The sequence below is a fragment of the Platichthys flesus genome, chromosome 4 (genome assembly GCF_949316205.1).
Source record: "Platichthys flesus chromosome 4, fPlaFle2.1, whole genome shotgun sequence".
Lineage (NCBI taxonomy): Eukaryota > Metazoa > Chordata > Actinopteri > Pleuronectiformes > Pleuronectidae > Platichthys > Platichthys flesus.
Window position 1 is genome coordinate 15,719,473 of NC_084948.1, and position 22,530 is coordinate 15,742,002.

The following is a 22,530-nucleotide window of genomic DNA, read 5'->3' on the forward strand; positions in this document are numbered from 1 at the left end:
AATATACAATGCTGTTGCTCATAAATATTTATACCAGGTATTTATGGTATATTTTTATATATGTTATATTATTTTTGGATATAGAAATGCAAAAGGTCCACTGTAGAGCCAGTGTTTAGTTTGTCCATTCTGGGCTCTAGTAGAAACGTGGCAGTGCAACAAGGTGGAGCCCGTGCAAGAGGATCTGTGCTGGTGTTCAGATATGAAGGGTTCGTTCTATTGTAACTGTCGTCTGGACCTGGACAGGAAGCATTATTGTGTCTTTTATTTCATCTTTTTCAATAAAAACAGATGCCTACTGGGGAAAACTGATAAGATTGGACCAAAAGCAGCTGGTTTGACAGGTGGCTTTAATATATTTGTATTTATTAGTGCAGTTTTTATGAATCATTTTCTGTTTTCCTTTTGTCACACGAGATAAAAGGTGAAAGTTTCAAGTGACCGATTCCACCTACATGAGCACTGAGACAGAGAGCGACATGTTTATTGTTCGTTCATTCTGTCATTTTCATTGATGTAGTGACCCAGTAGGATCTATACAGGAGACACATCTCTGCCGACCCGCTCAAGTGTGAGGAGACAATTACCACATTAACAGTTACACTCACTGTTGCAATATATTGACTTGATTTACAGTTTTTTGACATTTCAACACAAATTGTTGAGACTGAAAATAACATTTATTATATTATTAGAACACGAGTTATGCTCCTTTGTGTCTCCCTGACATGATGACATCTAGTCTTTATACAAATATTATGATAGAAGCTAAACACAAGTAGTTGCAAAACATGTCAGATGTGTTTGAAACTGATCTGCAACAAGTAGAGCAGAAAGAAATGCGAGGTAATTGCTGATTTCATTTTAATTCCACTACCACAAATTAAACAACAGCTTTGACAGATTCTGAACTTTTAAATCAAGTCAAAACTAAATACAAATATTTTGGGTTTTACACATACACAATCGATTATATGTTTTTGGAGATGTGCGTTTGAGATGTTCAGTAATCGATGAGGTAGCAGTTTTTTTTCCCTCATGGATGTTGCTCATTGAAATCAACCCGACCTAGCACATGTGAAGATACACTTGACTTGGGCTACACACACATTCAGTCAGTATAAATAAAGGTATTTTGTAAATATTATGCATTGTTTGTTCATTAAAAACAAACAATAGTTTCAAAATAAAATGTGAATATTAAAAGTAGGAACTGATCATTTAAGTGGCACAGCAACACAGCTGCCATCTACATTATCTTAAATCTTAAATTTCACAACCCTTTTAAAAAAAATGATTCCTCCACTAATCATCGATGGACGTGGATGCAGTGGTAGAGTGGATCTCAGTGCCGACTGTGGCGAGCGAGGCCGAGGTCCCGGTCGAGGTTCCGTCGCGTAGTTTGACGCGAGGCCTCATCATCTCCTCCGTGTTGTGTTCGGGTTTGACCAAGAGCACGTAGCACTTGGGCAGGAAGATGCAGGTGAGCAGGCCGAAGCTGGAGGCCAAGATGGCAAAAATCTGGACAGCCACCATGAACTTGCCACGTGTGCTGAGGTAGGCCGGGACGAAGGAGATCCACACGATGAAGAAGACGAGCATGCCGAAGGTCACGCACTTTGCCTCGCTGGGAGACGGATAAAGAAAACATGCATTGTACCTCTGAAGTTTTAAAATGAACTTTTAACAAAAAGAGAGGGATTAAAACTTCAAATGTCAAGGGACAACTTGTCCCCTCATGTGATATCAGTGCTTTTTGTGTGTTTGTAGCATCTGTTTACATTCTATATCTGCAATCAGCCAAAACATGAGTCAGTGGAAACAGTGTGAGTGACGCATCATTCAATATAGTTGTAAGTGGTTCCTTGTTAACGCACTTTTTTTCCTGCTTAAAATGAGTTTCAAAAGATTTTTTTTTATTGTAAAAAGGGCCTGATCAGAGTTCAGGTGGGGCCATTGCCCCCCCTGGCCTCTGCCTCTGAACCCCCCCCCCCCCGAGTCTCCTACCTGCAGTTGTCCTCCAGCTTTCGGGCTATGAAGGCGAAGATGAAGGCCAGCAGAGCCAGCAGGATGTCATAGGCAAAGACGCAGCAGATGAAGACCACAGAGCCTTCATCACACTCCAGGATGATCTTTATATTCTGGGCCGAGGTGTTTTTCACCGGTTGAGGAGGGAGCGTGCTGAGCCACACCGCGCAGGCGATCGCCTGGGGACGAGCACGGAAACCTCTGTCACATTATCACATGATTTCATCCGACACCACTAACGTTAAAAAGGTCAGAGTAAAATGTCAAGTAAGATCCAAGTCTCCCTGTGAGTTTGTGTACCTGGATTAATGTTGCCCCGGCTGCTATCGCCCTCTGGTGGGCACAGCTGATAGTGTCGTCTTCAGGGTTGGCACAGAAGTTGGCATCGTTGTGGTTATACGTATTGGTCACGATGACGTCAGGACTGCCGCTGTTGGCCGCGGCCTCAGCTGCTGCTTTTGCAGCTTTGGATGCGGCCCTGGCTCTGGTGCGAGCTGCTTTCAGAGCCTGGGCCCTCAGCATCAACAGCACGGATTTACCTGAAGTCAACGCATGTTGCAAATGTTATTGTAGAATTTGAGGTAATACCTTGAAAAATGTTAAACCTCAGAAGAACCAAGATCAAGGTTTAGACACAAACATTTTTTATTTCCTGCAGATACAGATTTTGATGGGAGGAGATATGTTTGCCTGATTCTAGATTCAAGAGTTTATTCTCATGTGCACACCAATTACATTAAAAATATATATATAAATTTAAAAAGCATATACATCTAAAAAAAAAGTACTGCAATATGGTAAGGAGAAGCAGTGCAATAAGGTAAGGCCTGGCATATGGTAAAAAACTTACCAAAGCACATATATGAGGTAAAGTACACCCACCCATGATGGAGGAAAGGCAGAGAGCAAAGCCCAGAGCCAGGGCCACCTGGCTGGTCATGCAGCTCCAGTGCTGAGGCTCACCGAGGAAGACGATGGAGGAGAGGAAGGTCACCACCAGCGAGAAAAGCAGCGAGAAACTCAACGGTGCATCGTTTGCCTGCACCAGAGGTGTCCCGATGTGCACGGCAAACAATACCTGCAGGAACATAAACACATCAAAACACAACATGAGGACATTTTAGCTCCTCACTCTCGACAATAGAGACATTATTTGTTTTTCCATCTATGATTCTCACCCCAACAGCGATGGTAACCAATGCCCCGAAGGCAGAGATGACGATGAGAGTGATGCCCAGCGGCTCCCAGAAGCCCAGGAACTCGATGATCTTTGGAATGCAGGCATCGTGAGCGTCATTGGACCAGTCGTCCCTGCTGCACAGGATACACTCACGAGCATCTGTCAGAGTGAAAAGGGAGATGAGAGGGCGGTGGGGTCAGCAGAAGTTACAGGCAGCATCATGGTTGACTTGAAACTATCCAGGAAACTGTCCCGGTAGATGTTTGTGTCTCTGGAACATGACTCATGAGGATTCATCAGCATAAATAAGACACTGCTGATCTAGCACCGTTTCAGCATAAGAGTAAAATAACATCTGATTTTGCTCGAGAGAATCCTCATGGGTTTTGCAAAAAAAGGTTTTGCAGCATGTTCTGGGCATATTGTTTGGACTTTTATACCTGTGGTAATTAATTAATTCATTATTGTATTTTTGGATAGAATGAGTATTTAACAGATTTGTAAATATAATAATAATATAATAATTATATAATCTAATATATTCGTTTGTATATATAATTTATTGCAAGGTGTCCATTGTAATAAATTAATTATTATTATTATATTACAGCTTTTGGATAGATACCAGTTTGCAATATCTGGGTTTAACAGAAGTCAAACAGAAGTAGAACAGTATTTTTCTCTGACAGATCCACTAACATTTGATAATAATTCAAATTCAAAGAAAATCATTCAAATGTCGTTTTCAGTGGAAGTTTGGACGTTTGAGGAGGGTTGCGTTTGAAAGTTGTGTACAGACCGGTTGTGTTGCTGATCTCTCCGTCGGCACAGGGGATACAGTCAAAGCAGCAGACTGGCTCTCCCTGTCGGATCCCTTTCCTGCTGCCGGGCTGACAGTTCTCACTGCACACTGACCGAGGAGGCTGCAACACACACACACATTTATAGACACAACTATGCCTAAATACATATATACAACAACTCAAATTTAAACAGAGAGTTGACTTAGTCATTATTTGCTGTCTTAATATGCTCCTGACCTCCAGCACTTCATTATTCCACACAATGGAGTCATTGGTTATGGTCATCCTGTCCCCGGGAGCTGCTGAGCCATTGTAACGTCCCACAGTGATGTACGATATCTCCCCTTGACCATTGACCTGCCAGTTGATGATGTCATAGAAGCCCTCCACATCCCCCTCCTCAAAGTAGACCACCTCTTCTGAGTTCGGGACCTTGAAACGCACGTTCTTCAGGTAGTACATCAGCTAAGGACGTCAGAGACAGAACAACTTGTTGGTGTTACACATTTCAAATCAGAAAAGGAGCATGGCCTCTTCCTAACACAAGTACAATTCAGTCAAAAGGTCTTTCACTTTTTTGAATGTTGTTTGTAGCACCAGCTCCTGGTCGATAATATATGTCGGGAAACATTTGTCCTTCCCAGGAGAGGTGACAATTTGAATGTCCGTAGCTCATTCCAACGAACAATGATTTGAGCTGTGGCAGTAATAACACTAAGGTTCTCACTGGGGTTAGAACCCTAATAAAACAGTCGACCACATATGAGCTGTCAATGTTTTAAACAACAATCAAATAATAATTTAACAATATATTAAATAATTTCACAGTAGGTTTAGTTCTATATTAGCTAAATATTTCATTTTATTACAGGTTGTTTGCACAAGGTGTCTAACTATAACTTAACACACACACGCGTGTACCTGCCATGGCTCAAAGTTGGTGATGTTAGCACAGGTGTTCCCTTTGAACGGTCCCAGTCCATCTTCACAGTGCTCCAGGTTGTGCAGAGCGTGGGCCACAGCATACACAGCTTTGTATACACTGAGGGGAGGTGCCATCATCTTCATCATCACCATCATCTTCATCATCATCATCATCATCATCATCATCACCAACTTATTTTGCAAAATGATCCCGGATGATAATTACAGGTTTTGTTCTCCCACGTCGCAGAGAGAACAACACACTCTCACACACTTGTTCTGTTTCACGTATCTGTCATTCAAGCCACTTTTTTCAGATTAATTACTGTGGAACTACTTTGTATCAAAAAATAGTTCCAATGAAAACAGTTATTAATATCTGGGACAATGTGGTTAAAGATGATATGTCTCATATAACTCTCCTCACATTAACTTAAATCACAGCCCATTGACTGGTGGTAGATCAGTCGTACAGGTGACATTTGAGACATTTGCAGTAGCATTAATATGAACCGGTGACATTGCTGACATCGGTTAGTAAGTGTTGCTGGTGAGAACTGACCTGTAGGTGATTCGTAACTGGGAAACATCAGAGTAGGTGTTGTTGAACTGAGCCAGAGACTCTCTCCCTGAGCACAGCCCGACAGGAGGCCCCCTCGCTGCCCTGGACAGAGTGCTGTTAACCTCTCGCGCCCTCTGTTTGGCCTGTGTCATAGCTCTGCCATAGTCCAGTGTGCAGTTAAACAGCTGCAAGACAACAACGATCTGATCTGATCCGAGTGACTTGTAACGTTACAACACATTCTTTTTTGCAGTTTCAATTCCAGCTCCTCAATTGAATTAAAAAGCTTGAAAAAAAACTAACCGTCTCCCAGAATTCCTCTGTGAGGGCGTCAGTGTAGGGGTCTAGGTCCAGTAGATGGCGCTGAAGATCAGGGATGTCAGCCCTCTTCAAACCAAAGCCCAGAGTACCACCCAGAACTGAGCTCACCTGCAGAACAACATGCACATTATCGGCCTCGGTTCAAACCAACCTCTACTCAGAATCATTCCCTCTTGGTCATCACACGACTGATCACTGACCCCAGGCTGGTTGATGAGAGCGGAGGTGACCCAGGCCTCGCTGGCGATCCAGGTGCGGTTGGTGACATTGTGGCGAAGCAGCTCCAGGATCAGAGGACTCAGGTCCACGTCTGATGAGAAGACCACGATGATTTTGGCCGTGGACTCAACGACGGTGTCAACAATTCGCTGGATGTCCTGCGGGGAGCTCACCTGAAGTGACAAGAAGAGAAAACTGCAGAAACAACATTGATTCATTTGATCAAAATGACCAAGAGTTACAAATTGATTACCTTAGGCAGCGCCTCAGAGAAGGAGATGCAGACACCAGCTTCCTCCACCTGCTCCGTGAAGTCTTTGATACCGTACTTGCCGTAGTCATCATCTGCAGCGATGGTGCCCACCCAGGTCCAACCGAAGTGAAGCACCAGCTGGGCCATAGCTGTGGACTGGTGCTTGTCATTGGGGATGGTCCTCAGGAAGGTGGGGAACTGGAACTTGCTCTCCAGGGCAGAGCACGAAGAACAATAGCTGACCTACAGATAGGGATGAGAGGATGAGCCTGTCTCGTCCTGTTAACTTCTCCTTGTCTTGACCTCTGTGTCTCTCACAGCTGCCTTACCTGTGGGAAGTGATAAAGTCCCAGTATCCTGGCTGTGGCGATGGACAGATCGGAGCCGCCGGCGCCCACCAGAGCGGCCAGGGGCGGCCCGTTCCCACAGCGGTAGTTGGGCACAGCCTCGTCCTGGCCCGTCAGGTAGGTGAGGGTGCCCTCCACGGCCTTGGAGATGGTGAAGCAGGAGTCGTAGATGACGTAACCCAAGTCAGTGCTGGGCAGCAGGTCGTCCCTCTTGTTTATTTCATTGATGGCGAACAACATGGTCTGGGTCCAGCGGAAGGTGCGAAAGTTAAACCTGGAGGATGAAAAAAAACAAAAGAGATCATGTCTTTTCACACCTCCAACGATGTGTTTAGTAAGCAAGAGAAACCCATACTCATATTCAGTAGGTGCAAAAACAAAACACTTGATCGAGGATCCACATACATCTTTTTAGTCCTGATGTTTCTACCTAAACTACCCACAAAAGGACAGTTCCCAGACTCTGATGCTGCTTGTTGTTGCATACGTACACTCTGTACATAATATTTATAATAAAGGCTACTGTAGCTAATTGGTCCCAGAGGTGCTGTCTTGATTTCGGTGGTTAAATCATGATGCTCAGAGATCTCAGGAGTACGTTGTGTGGATGGAACACATAATCAAGAGCAGAAATATTTCAAAAATAAGCTTTAATAGGACAATAAGGAGGTAAAGGAGAAAGCTCGACTCACCCCTCGCACCCCGAGGAGACGGGCAACCTGGAAGTGTTGCCGTCGGTGGAGGCGATGCTCTTGTGAACAGGAAACATCCCCCCGACGACCACCTGCTTCTTCTCCACGTTCTTGTAGCCGCTCAGGTTGAACTTGGCCTTCAGCTTGCATGAGGATTCTGCAGAGTCAGAGCTGGGAATGCAGAAAAAGGCACAAAATCCCAGCAGGTAGCGTGCGATTTCCATGCTCCGTCCGACGCAGTGCAAGGAGTGAGCTCTCTCACTGTGGCACAGGGCAAAGTGTGACAGGTGTCTCCTCTGCTCCCGGGGGAGACGTGCCTCAAAGGTTACATCAGATCCGATTCAACAGCGAAGAGAAAGGCCCTGGATTACAGTGAGAAGCTGAGAGGACTTCAACTTTTCTTAATTTGAAACAGAACAGTTGGATTTGGCTCATTTTAACGAAGGGCAAAGATATTATTAATGGTGTTAAAGATAAAGTTCAAAAATTGTTCCACCAGTTTTGTCCCACTCCTTCAGCACAAATTGGACGCTGAACCAGTGAAAAAAAACAAAAATATCAAATACATTCAAATTATACATCCCATAGTTTCCTATCTTATCTATTCTTTCTCTCTGTCCTCCTGTAAATACCAATCAGTTCATTAGCCTCCACTCAGGTCGGCTACAGGGCTACAAACCGCCACAGGCCAGGAGTTAATTGGCGGCTGCATGTTGTAACTTGTAGAGTCTCTGCACAACATCACGCCTGGCTACTGTTCCAAAACCATGTCTGGTCCCCTGAGTGTGGGTCTGCGTCGTGTCGATGGATGATTGAACTTGTCTGCTCTTGTCTCTCAGTCAGAGGGGAGACCCACAGGTCTGTACTTCTATCTTAGTGAGGACACTCATTGGCATACTGCATTACCCAGCCCCTTACTCTAACCCTAACCTAATGCTAAACCTTTAACCAGATCCTAATCACAAAACAGTTCATTCAGTCCTCACTTTCCCAAAATGTCCTCACTCTGCAGGTGGTCCTCACAAAGTGGATTGTACAAGAACACACAAACATACACACACGCACACACACACACACATACAGCTGGGCCCCCAGAGGGACCTCTGCTGGGTAACGAGGGGTGAATAAACACAAATAAGCTCTTAATGAAATCAATTTACAAAGCGATTTATATGAACTGTATAACACTATTATTAAGGATATTTTTAAAATAACTTTTAAAGCTCCTCAGGACAGTTTGATCCCTATATGCTCCAAAATGTAATCTAAAGCCAAGTTTTAGATTACAGGTTTTTGGCTTCAGAACCTGGAGGGTCTGACATTCCTTACCTGAGAGAAGTAGATATTCTAAGACTTTATCCATTTCAGTTATTGCTTAAAACTTATTTTTTATAAAACTTTATACTCGTTTTAATTAAATGTTTTTAATATTGTTCTATTTCATCCTTCTTATTTTTATTTGGTCTTGTTTTGTTTTAGTTCTGTTTCAATGTTTTTGTAAAGTATACCTTGTTTAGATAAGTGCTATAGAAAGTATTTATGACATTAAACTCAAAGTAAATTTCTAAACAGCATAATGGAGATATTGAGTTGCAAATAATGTATAGCTGCTGAGGATATGTGTGTGTGTGTGTGTGTGTGTGGGTGTAATTGAGCCCTTGTGATCGAGTCCCCTGACTGATGCTGAAGAGTTCTGCGAGAATACAATTATGCAGTCATTTAAAACTATGCTAATTTCAAAGGGCAGCTCAAGCAGACACATGAGGCACGCTGTTAAAGGGGAAAAGAGGAAGTATGTGTGTGCTACCGTTTTATTTTACTGAGGTGGTTTAAAAAAGTTTTACATAACTTCTGAAGTGATGAGTTTTCAGTGTGGTGAGAAAATGAACCTTCAGATGCCTCTGGTGTTTAAAAAAACCGTAAATATCAGTGATCTGGCTGTAATCACACTATATTACAAACTACAAAAGGCTGCATTATAAGACAGATACATGCCATAGACAGACATGGATGGATCAAGAGTAATTATTCATGGCCGTTTAAACACAGGAACAGCATAATAATGTGATACTCCAATTTTGGTTTTCAGTATATTATAACAGCTTATAACTGTTTATAAACTAAATTAATTATAATATACTACCCATTTCTTAATTTAAACAATTATTTAGTTAAGATGTTGAGTAGTCTTTGTTTGGTTATGGACATTTGCGCGAGAATGATGTATACTTTATATTGTATTGGTAAAATACTCAGCTCATCCTCACTCTAATATAAGTGCTTCCAAAGGTGACTCTCCGCAGACACAAGTTAAATATTTAGTAAGTGATACATATTTCAGTGATGAAGTGGATAAGCGAAATAAATTTATAGAGAAGTCTACAACAGATGCGCTGTTCATGACAGATGTGAGAAGTTTCAACATGGAGATCTTTATTAAAGCTCAGTTTTCCATTGTACAAATGTCGTCATAGTTGAAACTGCATGCAGTGGCTTGGTTTGAGGCACATTACTAAGGAGAACGAGCATTGTTGAACGAAAATAAAAACAAAAAAAACAGACATATAGTTGCATAACTTAATTTTATCAATACTGCAGTTAAATCCAACTACAAAATACTATGTCCGTTATTATCAAGCTGTTTTCTATGGAGACGTATGCAACTGAAACACATAAAAAAGGCAGAAATGAGGGAAAATACTAATAGCAGTTAAGACAAGTTAGAGGAAAACCATTTATTTTTGAATTAGGAGTATTTTGCCACTAAAATGGGAGGGATGAGGATATAACAGAGAGGGAGAGGCACGAACAAACAGCTGGAGGCGAGAGGACCAGTGAGTGAAATGCCTCTAACAGGGGGGTGGGTACACTTTTTAAAACTCAGTTAAACCTGAGCACTGAATTCACTGAGGTCTAAATGACAATAATAGAGATTAAGATGCTGTACAGAACAGAAATTACATGACATGATAATGCCATTCTGAGACACAGTGAACCCTAATGCTAGAGATGGCCACAGACTGAGCTCTTAACCTGACCTTTGACACGACACAGTGACACACACCTTCGGTTAAGTTCCCACCGGATGTTTTATGCTGTTGTGCTGATCAAGCACAGAGGAATTATGGGTGAATAAAGAAAAGGAAGGGATGTGAAAAATATGCCCCTGCACAACAAAGGGCAACCAAATAATGATGAAAAGCAATTTACACATGTGCTTATAAACTCTAATGTAATTATAATTTTGTTATTTGTCGTTTTTAGTCTTCAGAAAAAGCATACATATTGCAGCATGAGGAGGAACAGTGTTATATCCTCTTTCTGGAAACGGCAATAGTCCATGTCGGGTTACACCAAAGAAAACAACCAACAAAGCAAAAAACAAAAACAATAGAACAGGCACAATAAACATTACCCATCATATTGGCCTCCTGCACAGCTGCACACCAGTCATCATACTGAAGCTCTTCTTATTGACGGCTGACCCTAGCAGGTACAGCGTCGTCGCCCGAGTAGCCCACAATGTTATACATCACCACGGCATATTCTACTTTTGGCAAAACAAAAAGCTTAAAAACTGTTGATTGGTCATTCGGGGTCGTCTGTGCAGGTTAATGTCCGCTCAGACGACCTTCTTCAGAGCACAGTATACAGGCAGAGAGTGATAACGAACAAATAGACAGGATAGTCTTTAGGCGGAGAACATTCTGACCTACGGTAATACAACAGAAAACATACCACCAAAAAAGAAAAGGCAGAAAACAATTACTGAAGAGTTGCAAGTCCTCCCTCCACTGTTTTACTTTCTCTTTTCGTCACACTATGGTTTTGCTTATTTCATGTCAAGCTCATCCCGTAACCTGAGGCACAACATAAAGTCCACGTCCTGGACTTTCACAGCTTCTCGCCGCTCGCCTTTGATGGCTTTACCTCCAAAAAGGAAGCAGCAATTTTATCTTTTTGTCATAGAGAGGAAAAACATGTACCAAAAAAATACATTATCAATAACCGACATAAATCAATCCCTATCGCCAAAAAATATTAAGACCAGGGAGGAGTGGTGGGGAGAGCAGAGCGGGAGCACCTTTGCGCGTGCACCCGTCACAGTACAGTCTGCCTTCCGTGGGAATGTTAAAGAGAGGAGGGGGAAGGGGAGAGGGGTGAGGGGTGGGGAGGTGGGAAAAAGGTTGGAAGGGAGGAAGGACAGAAGAAAAGGGGGAGTTCACCAGCCCTCTCTGATATCTGTTGAGTGTGTTTTGTGCATCGTGTGTGAGTGCGTGTCCTGTCGGTGTGACGTCGCTTGGTGTTTTACTCCCACTCTGTGGTGCCCGGTGGTTTGGAAGTCAGATCATACATGACTCTGGAGATGCCTGGGATCTTCTTGATCTCATTGACCATCTTCAGCACCACCTGGGGAAATAAAAACAGATAGCACTTACAAGCGCCCCTTTGTTTAATTCTTGAGTTGAGTTAAGCTCTTGGCCCTCAAGTTGGGACCCATGGCGGTAAGATGATGCCACCAACTATCGGGCAAACACTAAGAGTAAATCATTGTATACCTCCTCTGGGATTTGGTTGCCCGGCATAGCGGGGATGCCAGTCATGAAGTCGCTGGTGATGAAAGTGCGGACCACCACAGAGCGCCGGCAGGACGGCTGCTTTTGCAGTGGGTCACGGTCAAAGTGCAGGGGGGTTAGGATGACTGGCATCTGGCTGATTTTACCGGAGAAGCCTGAAAGAAAAAAAGCCGAAATGAAAGATCGTAATGCTGCTTTGACAAATTGTAATAGTTGAAAAGACCAATGAAGCTTCACCGTCTGTGTTCGGAAAAATAAATTGTCACATAGCATTTTTCCATTTGACAATGCCAATAACTTGAGTCTAAATTATCTAGAACATGAAAGGATGCAGACTCAGGTGCTGGTTCTTTATATCTTCATGCCTTAAGATGAGTTCATATCTTCATAAATAGATTCTGTCTATTTTACTAATGATGCCTGGACTGGGTGTCAGCAATGGAAAAAAACAGGGCTGTCGGAAATATATTAATAAATTACTAGTAATATGAAGAGTGGAAAAAATTATCTTTGAAGCCATTTTAATCACATCAGCACAATAAAATAGAGAAGTAAAACCAGAGGTCGTTTCACTGGAACATTTAAAATTCCTATTTGCCTTGCCTCGGGAGACGTGAAATTCCCTTTATGGGTGTTACTATGCACATAAGTGCACTAGTGGGGTTATGCATGTGTGTATAGCTTACATATATTCATCCAACAAAAATCATCCCAAATAGTCTGTTTTGATTCAATACATAGGGCTGACTTAAAATTTCAGAAGTTTCTTGGATAAACACACTTACCAGACTCTCTAAGAATAGAGTGAGCTACAAAGTCAGCCTGTCGGAGCGTGCTCAGAACGCCTGTGGTCAGGAAGGTTGGAGTAATGTCTGTTGGAGGCTCCTTCACGTGGGCCCCAAATACATACACAACTCTGGAAAGAGAAAAGCATGAATACATGCATGAATGGGTCTGTCTGTTCTGCTGACCCAAGGCAGAGCTGACTGTTGAACGTAATGTATCACTGCAAGATTTGTGTATTACCTATTGATGCTATGGCACATGCGAGGGATGAGTCTGGAAAGGAACATAAGAGATTCCCAGTGTGGAGATTCTTTACTTGTGATACCGCACACGTAACTGTAGGATCGGCAATCCCCCTGAAACAGAAAATATATTTTTTTAGCCTAAGTTTTCATTGAACTACAAATAATCAACAAATAAGAAAACCCAAGCCCTGTACAAATGCAGGCATAGCAGTTAAGTTTCTATAAATAAATGTGTCTGTTTTCATTTCCACTAATCACCTAGGCAGGGAAACCTCCCTGTGTTTGCAGACAGTCTCATGTCTGCCCCACAATTTGAGGTTTATGCTAAATTTAAAACTGCAACTTCAAACAGGAAGTGACAGGACACACCCACACAGACACACACAGTCCCTGACTGTGATGACTGGGGGAGGCAAGTGGTTGTAACCACTGTTCTCTCCAAACAACACAGAAGCTCAATATAAACTTCCAGAAAGTGAGAAAAAAATTGATCTATGCCACAACAGTAACAAACAGATCCCTTTGGATGGACAAAGAGACACCTCTGTGTGTGTCTGATGGGTAACAAAGAAGTTCTAGTTTTAACACATGAGACACTGTTAGGTCTTCACAGCCTTAAATTAAACATTAGTAACTCTGAAGATGTTTGAATTCTCCACATGTGTAAAATTACTCAAGAAATCTCAAAAAAATAAAATACATAATCCTCTAAAATTGTATTTTTACTTGAGCTTTGAAGCTGATGCTGTATTAGCTCTACCTTAAAATAACAAATCTATAAATGTATTCCTCTAACTATTGTCCACATCCTGGTAGAGAAGACAATGTGAAGCCCTTAAAGCCAGCTTTGCAATAATGTCACTTGTGTAATGTATGATGGAATTTTAGATTAAATACGAAGTAAAAAGAGTCTTTGAATCGTAAAACTTGTTGGTAAAAGCCATATTACAAGGCTTTTATATGAAGATAAATATTACACATCAGTTACTTACTTAGATTCATGATTCAGTGGGATAGAGAACAGACAACCTATACATTTAGTGCGACTGGTGAGATGTGATGATGCTGGTTACCTGGACGCCGACAGTCTTGATGGGCAGCAGGAAGGCATTGAGTGAATGAAGGCTGGTGATCTGCATGAGCTTCTCCTCTTCCTCGTCTGATATGCACGACTTGACTCTCTGCAGCAGAGTGTGGGGCTGAAGAGGAGAAACAAAGACACTGATGGTGACTGCAGCTACCTCAAACAGGTCACAGTCCTTTCAAGTCATCAATACTTTTAATTAACACAGATAAATACAATTTCTCAAATGAAATGTCTCATGAAGCATTGAAACTGCTGCACACAGGACTTTCAGATGTTCATCAACTATGTCAGATTATCCACAAAAACCTTGATTTCAAGTGTCAAAGTAGAAATACTTGATTAAAATGTAAAAATATAAACATAAACATTAAATTATTCTTCAACTGAAAAGCTTTCCTGTACCTCAGTTATAGTGTCAGACCACCTGTAGCAAACTCAAGATCTTACCAAAGCTAATGTTTAATTTCTGTTCTTCACATTTGGCCTTAGTTCGACTTAGGGATAAACAAAGAATCCAAACCCAATGAGAAAAATCTCAAATCATCTCAACTATTATAAGTCTTTTCTACCGTTACCATGATTTAAGGCTTATGAAGCAATCTGTTAAACCAACCAGCAGAGGCTGCACATTATAAGTCTTTGATTATATGAAGGCAACTAATGTCTTCTTGTTTGGTGTGTGGGCAGAGCTTCCACTGTAATGACTTATTTTATACAAACAGCCACCTGGTATTTGATTTCTAAAGATTACAACTTGCCTGAGTTTCTACCTCAGAAATAAAGTCATATTTGCAGGATCACTGCAAGGAACCAGTGATTTATCAGAGCTGGACTTTTCCTCAGTCCTGTATCTGTCTTTGATTTGTCAGGATCTGCAAACAACCTCAAATGTCTGATGTCAGGATATTTAAAGTGTCAGCATCTCACAGAGGTGTTTTCAGTAAACAGTGATTCAGTTAATAAATAAAAATGTGCATGCGTCACTGCAAACACTGGAAAATAAATTGATAAATCAGTTGTCTCTTCCCATTAGTTGCAATCGCATGAAGTGGGATTCTGTTAGAATAGTCTCCACAAACATAGGTCATCCAAATAGTCAGTACATATTCATTAGATAGGACAGAGGGAGTCTAGTGGTGAAAGGGGGGCAGAGAGAATGGGGGAAGACACACAGCAAAGGACCACAGGGTGGAATCAAATTCGGGTTGCTGCAGAGGGGCCTCATGGGGCAGCAGCTCTGCCAGGTGAGCTGTACACCACCCCTTCATTACACTTCCTGAAGAGTTAGTGTTGTTCTGTACCTTTTTGATACTGGCAGAGAAGTCTGTGATGATCTTGAGGATGTTGTTTGTTTCAGCAAAATCCTTACAGACGTATGGTTCCTCTGCACAAATCACTCTGATGGACAAACCAGGACCTGACAGGAGCCGAGAGAAGCAGTTTGTTGAAAATGCAGGAGTTATTGACAGATTTGAGTCAGATTAACTAAGAATCTGAGAAAGAGACAGAAAGGAGACAATGGATAGGCAACATTGCTCAGTATTGTGTTGATAAAATCACTTTTGTACAATTCTGTCAAAGCTGTAATATCATAGAAGTGTGTGTTTGTGTACTTGCCAGGGAAAGGGTGTCTGGAGACAATCTCTTCTGGTAAGCCCAGCTCCCTCCCCAGCGCTCTGACCTCATCTTTGTGGAAATCTTTCAACGGTTCGATAACTTTTCCCTGGAGGATCATAAAACAAGTGGAATCAGCACTGCAACCGTGGGGGAGTCAGGGATATGTTTGTGTGGCATAGCGTTTATGCAGAAGAACTGAGCAAAAAAGAACAGTCACTTTGTAGCTGCCTTGAGTGAATTTAAATCTTTAACCATGAATTAAGAATGCGTTCTCTTTGAAGAATAAAGGATTATAGACTAACTTTTAATAAAAGAAAGTGATGTTTACAAATTTGTCATCATTCTGCCATACAAGTGTAAAAAAAAAAAAGGGATTTACTGTTAATAGTCAGCATAATTCAAAAAATCTTCATCAACATCTTAAGCTTTCAATTCCCATATGAGCTGCACAGTCATTTCATTAGCTTCCAGATAGGTAATTTGGAGGTATCTTGATAAAATTGTTCTAGATAATGTTTATGAGGGAGGAAGTGATGAGATTTATGACCTTAAGAATAAGTGTAAACATCTCTGAAAGGCACATTATTTTCATACTCATACATAGCAGCAGAACAAGCAAACAGCTTATGAGCAATACCTCATCTCTGAGTTTGCGGATGAGCTCGGTGTCGTTGTGGTGCGTTTTGATGACCTCCGCCTTGCCACTGGCGAGAGGAGAGGCGCTCTCGATAAGATCGGGCCTCAAGGTACCCTGGGCCAGGAAAACCTCCTCTGGCTTCAGATTCATCTCTCCTATCACTTCATTCGCCACCTGTGACAAGTCATTAGGTCAGGTACAACAGTAAACTATTGAATCACAAACAAAGAAACCATATCATATAAATGTGCAGCTGAAGAGATGATGTGATTAAAGATGATATGTACAGTAAGAAGAAAGGTTAAGATTAAAATAAAGCAATAATAAAAACATTTAGTACATTTCATAGAAATAATCGATCAAAACCTTGAACCCACTTTGACAAATGTGTCTCCAATAATTTTCCTCTTCTCCTCAGGGTTGGTGGTCATGTTCAGGGTCTTGCTGATGCGTTTCCGTGGCGTCCTGTCCTCGTCAGAGATGGGAAGGGTTGTCGTTCCATTGTAGAAGGTGTGAGCTGCGTTCACCACTGAGGAGTGCAGGGAAGAGAGGGAGAGAAGGAGAGGCAGAAGAAACACGTGGGTTACGAGAGACACAAAAACCCACATCTCAGCTCATTATCCAGTTACATCTAAGGCTGATACAAATCATATGTGCTGATAATTTATTCAGTCTATCAAATGGCAAAATAATATCAATTACCAACAATGGCAATACATAGCCTAAAAGAAGCTATAATTTGACTCCAATAGGTTTCTGATTTCACTTCTTGATAAATTCCAATTAGATAACAGTTAAAATCACAAGAGCACATTTCATTATGTCAACAAGGTCCCATCTTGAAGTCTTTATTTAGCCCCGTCAGCTCTAACTGTACCATCTCTACTTAGTCACCTACCTTTAAGTTTGATACCCAGCTTGGTGAGGGCCTCCTCCACACTCTGACTCTCCCTCTTCCTCATGAAGCCATTGTCAATGTGAACCGCGATCACCTGGTCCGGGTTCAGAGCTTTGTTGAGGAGGGCTGTGCACACTGTGGAGTCCACTCCGCCACTCAGAAGCACCTGAGGATATGTTCCGAAACAACATCTTTAAATGAGGATGTGTGATCTTGCTAGACCGGGAACAAATTCGCCAGGTAAACACTGGACCTCTTGCCAACAGTCAAATATAAAATGCAGTGTCATAATTCAGCTGTCAAAAGTGTGGTCTTCATAGTCAGCACAGGCTGAACTGAAATTAGATTGGTCTGGTCTATCAGCGGTTTTCCTATTTGCATCACCAGCTTGTCCCAGCACAACTAGCAATTCTATTTTACGATCACATTAACGACTGCTTTTCCCGGTCATGTTGTCTTCATTTTATGGTTAGTAGTATCTATTGCCAGGGTGTAAAATAATAGGCAGTTGGAAAAGATGACTCAAGACGGCTATGCTTCTACTTAGCTGGCTAACAACTTTTGGGAACCTCGTACCTGAAATGCCACTGAAGAGGCTGCATGTATTTCTAGAATTATAAATCCTGTGCCTGTTTCCTACACTCATTTATCGCCCTCATACTCCCCTGAGATGAAGCCCAGTTTGAAGCCTCTCAGGGAGTCGACTACCTCTTTTCAGACAGAACAGGGTTTAATTTCAGAGTTTAATTGGTTCGACTTAACTTCACATGACTGCTGCTGTCACCACTTTCTGAGCAGCCAGCACAATTTACCCTCAGCAACTCGGCTTTATCTCCCATTTTAGGTAAAAACATGCTTCTTGCTTTTTAAGTAAATCTGCCCTAAAAATACTTTTGACACACACACACTCATTAAATCTGGTGAAGTTTAACTCACCAGCACTTTAGATTTCCCAACTTTTTCTTGGATTTCATTGATGCACGTCTGCTGGCGGTTCTGTACAGTGAAGGTACTTGTGCATCCCGCAATCTCAAAGAGGAAGTTGCGCAGCATCTCAGTGCCTCGCTCTGTCAAGTCGACCTCGGGGTGAAACTGGGTCCCGTACAGCTTCTTCTGTTCGTTAGCGATCCCTATAGGGGAAAACAGAGACGTGATGACGGGAATGTAAACACTGCCACGGTCAAATTTGGGGTCTTTTAAAATAACAACTATGCACAAGACACAACAAACTCAAAATAGAGATTGCACATTATTCTCAAAGGTTGTGTCAGATGTAAATACACGCACACAGTGTCAGGATTTATACAGAACAAAACAAAAAGACCAGACTGTTTTTATGCACCACAATCTGATTCTAAATAAATATGAAGTGTGCTCCTCACCAGCAATGATGTTCCCAGATTGGGACACCACTTTAAAGCCATCAGCCACTTTATCCACACTGTCTCCATGGGTAAGCAGGACCAGTTCCTCCTTCTGAAGGCCTCTGTAAAGACAAACAGACACAGACATAAGACAAAGGAATGTGCTGTATGATAGTTATGTGTGCTGTGACTGTTTTCAGGGTGTGCATGTCAAGGGTTAGAGGCAGACAGTGAAAAAAGCTTTCTATTTTAGACTCCGCAGTATTTGTCTAACAACCATATGTGACTGCAGGAATGCTTCGGCAGCTTATGTAGTAAATGTGGTCCTGAGAAAAACCAGAAAAAAAAACTTGCTTCATCACACAACCTCATTTGTATTGGGAGGCTGTTTTCTGTGCACAGGATTATTGCTATTCTTGCATCGATTATGTCTTAACCGATTTAATAAACTCTTACAAAGTACCAGTCATGTTCTCTGCCTGAACTATATCAGCAAATACAGATATACATTTGGCCATTGCTGCAAAAATTAACATAGCCAAAACCCTGTATCCAATTGTAAAATGAAAAGGATCTGTGCGAATGGTTAGCTTCATGTGAACAATGAGCTTATTGCTCATTGTGACATATTTGTAATATTAGTATAGAAATAGAAACTTAATTACCTGAAGAGAGAACAAGTGTTGTCCAATCCAATACTGAACACGCCATCTTCCCGTACACTCTTTTTGTGTACTGTTCCACCAAACACTTTATTCATCATCTGTAACACACACACACACACACGAACAGGACACAGATCACATTTTAGTGTGATTCCAAACATTGCACAATGGCCTGCAGTTTAGAGAAATGTGCTTGAAAAGCTACTGGTTATCATTTTCAGGCTAGTTTGGAAAACCGAGCAAGCAACGCTCTCTTCTTCCACAGTGAATGTCAAGCTGCCCTTGTAGAAGGGGGTGAAGTCCTCTTTGACTCAATAGAGCTGGACAGTAGCCTGGAGATGAGTGATAATACAGTACAGCTACTCAGAGTGAAAGCAAATACCAAAGCAAAGACCACTTGTGACTGAATCTCATTTTCATGCTCAATATGTGATCTATATATCTAAACACTTACATGTGACCATTTGTGATCGGATAACTCATGAAAGATGTTAATACCAGGTCTGAATGGGGTTGATGGTATCCCTAATCACTTCAACAGCTTTTCATTGCTAAATGTGTAGATGCATTAATATACATGAATACCTGCATCCCATAGCAAATCCCAAGGACAGGCTTCCCAATGGTGAATATGGCTGGGTCAAACCAGGGGGCATCTTCTGCATATACAGAGGCTGGACCTCCTGAAATAATAATTGCCCTGAGGAGGTCGGAGAGATCGTTAAGAATAGTGTAAAAAATGTATAGCAAAACATAAATATTGACAGGACAGTAATAACAACGCTAAAAAGGAATGATAAACATCTCTGGTGCTTGTGTCTCACATGCTCACCTGTATCCCTGTTCTCTGAGAGCAAAGGCCGGGGTCTCTAGAGGGAGGATCTCAGAGCGTACACACAGCTCTCGCACCCGCCTGTCGATCACCTTGCCATACTGGGCCCCGGCATCCAGGATCGCCACCGCCCCCTCGCATGACCCATTTTGTTCTGTGCTGCTGATCTCCAGCTGTTGACACACAATCAGGAAAAGAAACCACACAAACTGTTAAGTTTACATTGCTTGAGATGTGTGAATGCCCAATGTCTCTTTTGCACACTTGTGTTAACCATGTGACAGGACCCTGACAGGGACACACAAATATCTCTTTAACAATTTGGTGGAGTCACAAGACAGCCCACTCAATCTACTCTGAACTGTTGCACCTCTGACCCCCCCCCCCCCCCCCATGGCAAATGGGACTCAATTAGGCTTAACACAATTATGGACATGTGAGCTACAATACAGACCGTCACTCGTGTGGAGGGGTGCAGTCATTCATCCCATCAGCAGCATCACATGAAGCCCACAAATTAGTCAAGCGCCTTATCACGGTTTTCTGTTTCTCTCCCCTCTCTGCGTGTACGGAGGTTATTTCATAAACCTATGCGTAAATCAAACTATTCCTAACACAGGCTACGAGGGCTAAGGTCATTAACAGCAAGTGCTTTTACTTTACGTATATAGACGAGCACTGCCAAGACGAGTAACAGAAACCCACGTGGAGCTGGGACACACTTCCGCCATTGACATGTCTAAAAACAACTTTCATTGCGCACCTCTGATGCAAAGTCTAAAGTGGCGTAAGGCTCTTAAAACAACGCGTCATCAAGCACAGTGACTCTTGAAAAACAACCAGGAGAAAACCCAGAGCAAACTTTACCGGGTCAGCTGGTAACACAGCGGCAGCTCGGGGTGTCAGACCGGTAACCCCCTACTAATACTAGCTTAGAAGCGACGTAGGCAAACATTTCCGTTTACGTTAGCTTAAAGTTAGCTCAAAAACGAAATTAGCGTGCCTGCTAAACAGCTTTCGCAATGCATGACAGGCTTCTGAAAGCACTGTCATTGCAAAATTGCGGCCAGCCGGGTATTGGCTAGCACACGAACCGCCCGTGTAGCATGCTAGCTCGCACATAGTATAAACAGGACGAGATAGCATTAGCCTGTTAGCTTAAGTTAGCGTAGCCATGCTAAAGCCCACGCGGTGCTTGGAGGCAGAAGGTCTTAGATGGACAAGAGAAATGTGTCCGCTCCCCGAGGACACATGTGTCACGGCTTATATGTACGGCCCGGACCTATGTCCTGTCCGGTACGTTAGCATAGCCACGAGCAACATGTCCATGTACCGCTGCAACAGGCGCACGACAAGGTGCTGGGTGCTCCTCAGCGCTGCTGGCAAACGTTACATTCCCCCCTTAACTTTCCCCCCCGGTGGTGCACACAGGCCGGGACTAACCGGGGGAGTGTGTGCACCGGACCCCCGGTGTCCTACCGCCTAGTCAACCCGGGCTGCCCGGTACCGGACACTCCCCGCCGCTACTGACCTTGCTGTCTCCGTTGCACAGAGCCATGGAGGACTGAGTGCTGTGTTGTGGAATGAGCTCTCCCCCTCGCCTCGGTGTCCTGGGTCTCGCACACTGACAAACACACTGAGAGAGAGACAGCTACCGGTTCGCTCCTGGCTCAGCTCGCCGACTACTGCTGCAGCGGCAGATTGGAGCGTGTTGTTGAGAGGCCGGGCTGTCACAGTCTGGGCTCCTCTTCTTCCTCCTCCTCGGGCTGGAGAATCAGCTTCACTGTGGGATCTCACCAAATAAATGTGCGTGTGTGTGTTTCATGGGAGGAGCGCAGAGTGAACTGTGTAGAAAATGAAAGTGGAGGGAGTGAGTGGCCTCACTAGGGCTGAGACAGGGCTGGAGGATGTCACTGATCAGACACGAGTGGTTCCTGCCCCTGGATGCTTTATTACATGTGAGAGGTTTTCACAGTGAAGTGTTATCACAGACACACCGGGGGGGGCTCCTATGGACCCATGCTAATCCCTAACCCATCAGAGTCAAAGCATTTGACTCAAAGGTTACCACAGCTAAACGAGTTATTATTATTATTAGGGCCCGAGCACTGACAGACAATTGTAAGGATTCTATTATTTTTTTCAAGCAAATTAATTGGTCTTTGTAGATCTTTAACATACTCAAATTCTTACCAACATTTTCAGAAAATTAGAAAGTGGTGAAAACTTACGTATTCTGGAGGAATTTTCAATGGGTGTGGCAAAATGGCTCAACGGTGTCCCCCGGAACGTGTTCACGTTCACCGATCTTCACAAAAATCGATACACGTGTATCATGAGTCCTTAACCAAACTTTAACCATAACCTAACCTTCAAATAAACCTAATCTTAACTAACTTTACAACATATCCACACCATAGAATTACATTATTTACATTATGGGGACTTGATTTTTGCCCCCATAAAGAAACCAAGTGTCGATAATGTGACTGA

The 22,530-nt window shown here is 42.7% G+C and overlaps 2 protein-coding genes across 2 annotated transcripts; both read right to left on the reverse strand.

Moving 5' to 3' along the window:
* Positions 1-1,292: 1,292 nt before the first annotated feature.
* On the reverse strand, positions 1,293-7,553 carry LOC133952010 (vomeronasal type-2 receptor 1). The gene is made up of 14 exons (XM_062386282.1): positions 7,330-7,553; positions 6,620-6,911; positions 6,291-6,533; positions 6,019-6,210; positions 5,801-5,926; positions 5,498-5,682; positions 4,933-5,053; positions 4,249-4,476; positions 4,008-4,131; positions 3,207-3,367; positions 2,911-3,106; positions 2,329-2,567; positions 2,008-2,207; positions 1,293-1,627 (listed from the first exon to the last, which is right to left on the reverse strand). Exons 1-14 carry the CDS (start codon positions 7,551-7,553, stop codon positions 1,306-1,308), a joined length of 2,853 nt encoding a protein of 950 aa, XP_062242266.1. The 3' UTR covers positions 1,293-1,305.
* Positions 7,554-9,738: 2,185 nt separating this feature from the next.
* gmps (guanine monophosphate synthase) lies at positions 9,739-21,905 on the reverse strand. The gene is made up of 16 exons (XM_062386009.1): positions 21,569-21,905; positions 20,038-20,210; positions 19,791-19,905; positions 19,206-19,303; positions 18,559-18,662; positions 18,113-18,306; positions 17,177-17,342; positions 16,656-16,807; positions 16,279-16,452; positions 15,642-15,747; positions 15,326-15,441; positions 14,011-14,136; positions 12,933-13,048; positions 12,692-12,822; positions 11,889-12,061; positions 9,739-11,739 (listed from the first exon to the last, which is right to left on the reverse strand). Exons 1-16 carry the CDS (start codon positions 21,593-21,595, stop codon positions 11,638-11,640), a joined length of 2,073 nt encoding a protein of 690 aa, XP_062241993.1. The 5' UTR covers positions 21,596-21,905; the 3' UTR covers positions 9,739-11,637.
* Positions 21,906-22,530: the final 625 nt, after the last annotated feature.

Excerpts from the sequence above, each read along its gene's own strand:
- LOC133952010 (XM_062386282.1), bottom strand. The coding sequence starts at position 7,553 with ATGGAAATCGCACGCTACCTGCTGGGATTTTGTGCCTTTTTCTGCATT. Across the intron at positions 6,534-6,619 it reads GACTTTATCACTTCCCACAG|GTCAGCTATTGTTCTTCGTG; the intron begins GTAAGGCAGCTG and ends CCCTATCTGTAG. Across the intron at positions 1,628-2,007 it reads AAGCTGGAGGACAACTGCAG|CGAGGCAAAGTGCGTGACCT; the intron begins GTAGGAGACTCG and ends TCCGTCTCCCAG.
- gmps (XM_062386009.1), bottom strand. The coding sequence starts at position 21,595 with ATGGCTCTGTGCAACGGAGACAGCAAG. Across the intron at positions 15,748-16,278 it reads TCCGCAAACTCAGAGATGAG|GGAAAAGTTATCGAACCGTT; the intron begins GTATTGCTCATA and ends ATGATCCTCCAG. Across the intron at positions 11,740-11,888 it reads GCAACCAAATCCCAGAGGAG|GTGGTGCTGAAGATGGTCAA; the intron begins GTATACAATGAT and ends TTATTTCCCCAG.